The sequence below is a fragment of the Temnothorax curvispinosus genome, unplaced genomic scaffold (assembly GCF_003070985.1).
Source record: "Temnothorax curvispinosus isolate PA1 unplaced genomic scaffold, ASM307098v1 QBEX01014836.1, whole genome shotgun sequence".
Classification (NCBI taxonomy): Eukaryota; Metazoa; Arthropoda; class Insecta; order Hymenoptera; family Formicidae; genus Temnothorax; species Temnothorax curvispinosus.
In genome coordinates, this window is record NW_020224616.1 from 1 (window position 1) to 5,939 (window position 5,939).

The 5,939-nt window shown below is 35.1% G+C and overlaps 1 protein-coding gene across 1 annotated transcript; it reads left to right on the forward strand.

The window, feature by feature from the left end:
• Positions 1–4,430: 4,430 nt before the first annotated feature.
• Positions 4,431–5,300, forward strand: LOC112465025. Its single transcript, XM_025032384.1, has one exon. The coding sequence runs from the start codon at positions 4,431–4,433 to the stop codon at positions 5,298–5,300; it is 870 nt and encodes a 289-aa protein (XP_024888152.1).
• The last annotated feature ends 639 nt before the right edge of the window (positions 5,301–5,939 follow it).

The following is a 5,939-nucleotide window of genomic DNA, read 5'->3' on the forward strand; positions in this document are numbered from 1 at the left end:
GGAGGGAATGACGCAATACATACAATGAAGGAACAGCTTGCGAATACAAAAGATGAAGCGAAGGATAAGTATCTAATGAGTAGAAAAGATAAGGTATTTATGAATATCCAAGGTAAGTTAGTTAAGTACACGCATGAATATGAAAGCAAATTAGCAGGTGACACTAATTCCATCCCACGTTTCGAGAAAGAATTCGTAGGTATGAAAATCGTGTGTTGTAGATTAACTACTCAAAATATCTGTAACAAAAAGGGTATGAATAAGATCAAAATACAAATGTTTTTACATAAAGCCAGATGTTATCCAGACGATTTTGAAATGGATCAGTTTAATTTAGCTAGACTTACTAAGTTTAAATATATAACAGATGCGAATTCTTGTTTAGATAAGCTGTGTAGAGAGTGCAGAGATAAGGTCCATGTATATATCGATAATAGATCAATCACATGTAAAGGGGTGATATCGGATTGGCCTTTTAGTATTCCCGAGTTATGGGATACAATAGTAAATAAAGATGATATTATGCAAATTGAAAGAATGACTAGAAAGCGTTTTGACAAGGAAAAACAATCCAGAATAGAAAACGATACAGATAATATATGCATCATTTTTAATAAAAACGTTCTCCCAAAAGATATATCTATATTTGAAGGTTATGGCCATCTGAAAGTTAGACCATATGTAGAAGCGGTTAAACAATGCTTTAGATGTTTCAGATTTGGACATGTCAAGGCAGTGTGCAAAGGCTCAGAGAAATGTAGTAGATGTGAAAATGAGGCTCACGATGAGTGCAATCTTGAATACTATTGTATTAACTGTGAAGGTTCACATAGATCTACCTATCGAGGATGTCCGGTGTTCCAATGAAATAGGGAAGTAAAAGTAGTGATGGCGTATCATAACGCAACGTTTTACGAGGCTCAGAGAATCTTAGAGGGTAAAGAAAACAAAACGACTAAGGATTATGATAGATTTACCAAACCCTCGGATTGGCCGGAATTAAAAACATATGCAAAGGTAGTAAAACAAAATCCTATCGACCAGAAGAAGATGGATGCAAAAAAATCGACCCAATATGAAGATGCACAAGATGGTTCTAAAAGATTGTCACTGGAAAAAAATCCTAAAGCACTAAAATCGATAGTAAATAGGCGGGAAGGTAGTTTTAATAGGAATCAATTATATTATAATAGATTTAACACGAGACAGGAAGAAATAAACAGGGATAAAAGAGGTATAGCTATAAGAAGTACAGACGATGAATCAGAAAATGAAAGTAGGGTTATTAAAAAAAGAAGAAGCAATATAGATAGCCACGAAACTAGTGGGATCGGAAACTTCTTTAGAGATATAATGTCTCAAATAGCTCAGGAAGAAGTAAAAAATAGTTTAAGAGACGTGGAAATGTTAGATATTAATAACGGCTATAGTAACTCGGATGATAACTATGATAGGTTTTATGATAAGGAAATAAAAGTATATAACCAAGAGCCGGTGGATCAGAGAAATAGGGAGAAAAGTAATAGAAGTCAAAGGTTTAGAGGTCCTGCAAATTATAGATCTAACTATGGTTAAAGTATTGTAGTACTCTGGAATGCTCGAGGTATTCGAAACAAGAAATATGAATTCGATTCACATATTAGGCAATTTGATATCGCTGTTATAACTGAAACAAAGGTAAATGATCTGAACAAATTTCAAATATCGGGTTACAACATAATAGGGAAGGAAAGTATAGGTAATAGCGGAGGTATTATTATTGCTATTAGTAGGAGGATTGAATTTGAAGTTATTAAAGAGTGGTATATTGGTTCCGAAAATGTTGATATTTGTGGTATTAGAATATACAATTCTCAGTTGAAATTCAATCTTATAGCGGTGTATAGAAGGCCGACTGGTAGGGAAGACCCTAAGGTCTGGTCTAATATACTTAATTTTGATAGAAAAGGAATTGGATCTATTGTAATGGGGGACTTTAATGCTCATAATATTCTATGGAATTGCAACGATACGGATTTTAATGGAGAAAATCTACAGGAAAAATTCTTCAATCAGGGTTTCTTATGCGTAAATCAAGATACTTTGTCTAGGCTGAATTACAGGAATCAGATAGCTTCTAATATAGATTTAATTTTCGCGGATGGTAAAATAACTGATTATATTAACTATGAACAAATTCAGGACACTTGGGAGTCAGACCATTTTCCATTAAAAGTAGAAATAGATTCAGAGGTCATAGTCTTTAAAAAGATCACTAATAGGTTGTCGATAAAGAATACAGACTGGGCATTGTATCAAAACATAATGAAAAAAAGCATAGAGGAACTAGAAAGAAACATGATGGGCAAAGATCTCCAGACGAGATACTCTTTATTTACTGATAAAATAAAAAGAGCGGTGAATATAGCAACAGGTAGGAAGGAAACTTTTGTAAGAAACACAAATATTGAAATAAAGCAAGAAAAGTCAATTAAACAACAAGTAAGATGGTGGGATTCAGAATGCTCATCAGCGATAGAAATACGTAAAAAGAAATTGAAAATATTTAGAAAGCTTCAAACTTTGCATTCATTTATAGACTATAAAAAGCAAGTAGCTTTGACAAGAAAAATACTTAAGAAAAAAACAAGAGAAAATTTTAAAGCTTTTTGTAACAGCATTAATAGATTTTCTAATTTATCTTACGTTTGGAATACAATGAGAACTTTTAAAAAAGCTAGGAGTAGAATAAGCTGGAATAAGTGGCAGATAGGAGATAGAGAAAAAGTCATAAGAGAAGAAATTGATAAATTGTCAGCATTTGGAGTATCTTGGAGGGCAGTAGAGGACGATACATACGATAGAGAGGAAACAGAATTAGATTCGTTATTCTCAGAGGCAGAATTATATAGGGCAATTGGGATGATTAAAAAAGATTCAGCTCCTGGAAGGGATGAAATAGACTATAAAATGATAAAGAATTTACCAAAAAAAGTTTTACAATTCTTACTACGAATATTTAACGATATATGGTTAGGATCAGGCTTTCCACACGAGTGGAGAGAATATCAGGTCTTATTTATTGATAAGGTAAACAAAAATAAAGTCAGGCCTATATCACTATCGTCATGTATGGGCAAGCTAATGGAAAGGTTAGTAAACGAAAGACTTATATGGTGGGCGGAGAAAGAGAAGAAATTACACCCGATGCAAAATGGTTTTCGAAGAGGTAGATCGTGCACTGAAAATCTAGTTAAATTTACATCGGACATCAAAACAGCTTTACTCAGTGAAGAATACGTATTGGCGGCATTCCTAGATGTGGCATCTGCATACGACAACGTTGTCTTTCATATTTTAAAAGCCAAACTAAGAAAGATGGACTGTCCTGGTAGAGTCTTCAAATTTATCAACACCTGGTTAGACGAAAGGGAAGTCGAGTACATCGTAAATAATAAGGTGACTCTGAAAAGAATAATGAGAAAAGGCCTTCCACAAGGAGCTGTCCTGAGCGCTATATTGTGTGCTCTGAATACTAACGACATTACCGTAGATGTTGACGACGACGTAGAAGAATTAGAATTTGCTGATGATATCGTGGTGTATAGGACGGGTCTTGATAGGAAGCTGAATAAGATGAAGATCGAAGAAACAGTCAACATTATTGCAAGTAACCTTGAGCTGATTGGTTTGGACTTGGAACCCAGAAAAACAACTCTGGTAGAATTTTCGAAGAGCGGCTTCAAAGACGATAATATCTCTATCATGGTAAAAGGCGTGGTAATTCCAAACAAAGAAGAATCAAGATTTCTCGGAGTTCGTATGGATAATCAGTTGAAATTCGTAGGCCACATTCAAGAAGTAAGAGCTAAAATTGAAAAAGCCAATTCGATTTTAAAATATTTAAATAGTGTCACCAGGGGAGCAGATTGCGTCACAGCGCTTATGCTATATAAAAGCTTAGTAAGATCAGTTTCCGACTATGGAAGTTTCGTGTACGCCCCCACAAGTAGTACTTTAAGATTAAAACTTGAGAGAGGCCAATTCCTGGGATTAAGAACCGCGATGGGCTTTAGGAATAGCACACCAACAAATGTGCTAGTAGCAGAAGCTAAAGTAGACTTACTAAGCGAGCGAGCCTTGATGCTAGCAAAAAATTTCTGTTCCAAGATACTAAAATACGGCAATCCAAAAATCAAAAGAAGTATAAGTAACCTAAGCAATAAAGAAATGATACATAGGATACGATTTCCACAGAGAAGAAAAAGCATTATTTCGATAGCGTGGGATAGAGTCAACCTATTAGCGAAAGATATAGGTCAATTAACAGATAATTTCGAAGTATGGGAAATGAAGTACAAAGATCTTACAGAAGACATAACTATAGAGTTGGAAATAGGACAGTCACATAGCGCAAAAGGAAAGAAAAAGAAAGAAGAAACCTAGAAGATATGAAATATGGAAAAAATGATCTAAACTTTATTAAAAAACTTTGCGATGCACATAATTTGGATAACCCCCTGATTGTTTATACAGATGGTTCAAGAACAGAGGACTCAGCTTCGACAGGTGTCGGCGTGGTCTTTGAAGAGATGGATCAAGCTTTCTATGTCAGCCTCCCGAAAAAGTGCTCGTCATTCTCAGCGGAAGCCTTCGCAATAGCTACTGCATTAAAAAAACTAGAAAAGGATCAAGAACAAGAAGAGAGAATTAACAATCAAATACTAATATTATCGGATTGCCAGAGTGTATTAAAAGCAATAAAAAACAATAGGCTAGATGTATATAAGAGTAGCTTTATATTAGACATTAGAAAACGTCATTCTAGATTAAAAACTAAATTCGGTTGGAAAATTATTTATGGATGGATCCCAGCTCATAGAGGTTATACTGGAAATGAGATAGCAGACAGATTAGCAAAAGTAGGTGCGTCAGAAGTAGCGGAAATAAATATCCCCGTCCCGATAACGGACTTAAGAAGCATATTTAGAGAAGAAGCTTGGAATAACACGCAGGATAAATTAATTAGTGAAAGTTCATATAAAGGCAAGGATTACTTTCGAAATTTCCACGACAGAAACAAAAAACAACCTTGGTTTAAAGAAATTAAAGCGGAGAGATATTTTTATTCTTTCATTAATCGTATAAGAGCGAACCACTACAATTTAAACGAGTCTTTAGCTAGAAAGAACTATATAGATATATCTAGATGCGACTGCGGCTACGAAAAGGAAGACATAAATCATGTAATATGGCAGTGTAGTAGGTACGATGTGGAAAGGGAAGTGATGAACGAGGAATTGGTGATACGTAACATTTAAGGTGGAAGCACATAAAATTGCAGGAGCCATGAGCAGAAAGCAGAAGCCATATGCGCATGCGCTATGGTATCCGTAAAGCTCTAACAGATACCATAGCGCATGCGCATATGGCTTCTGCATTCTGCTTATGTCTCCTGCAATTTTATGTGCTTCCACCTTTACGGAGCAGAGGACATAGTGGAATTGATCAAAAGAAAGGACTGGCCTAAAATTGGAGTGGTATACAGATTCATTAAACAGATAGGAAGGATTATTTAACAAGTACTGCGTTAATCAGACCAACACTAAAATACGCTATATAGCCCAAAGGTGGGGCTGAAGGCGTTTATAACTCCAACCGAAGTTAATAACCTCAAAAAAAAAAATTAAAGCGCGTCACTAACCTACATAGGTTAGATGACGCGTTTTAAAAATATTTAACTGTTTAAAGCGCGTCACTAACCTACATCTCGCTTCGCGGGGCAGAGCGACACTTTTTTCTGCCAGATTCGGTCGTTTTGTGCAAAAACGCGTTGATTAAGCCTAAGTTCAACGAAATCGGTGAGAAGACCACTATTCTGCACATTTACCAAATAATTTATTAATTTGTCTGTTATAAATTATGTTTAAACACAAAATATAAAATATTTTAGTGCATGA

Excerpts from the sequence above, each read along its gene's own strand:
- LOC112465025 (XM_025032384.1), top strand. The coding sequence starts at position 4,431 with ATGAAATATGGAAAAAATGATCTAAACTTTATTAAAAAACTTTGCGAT.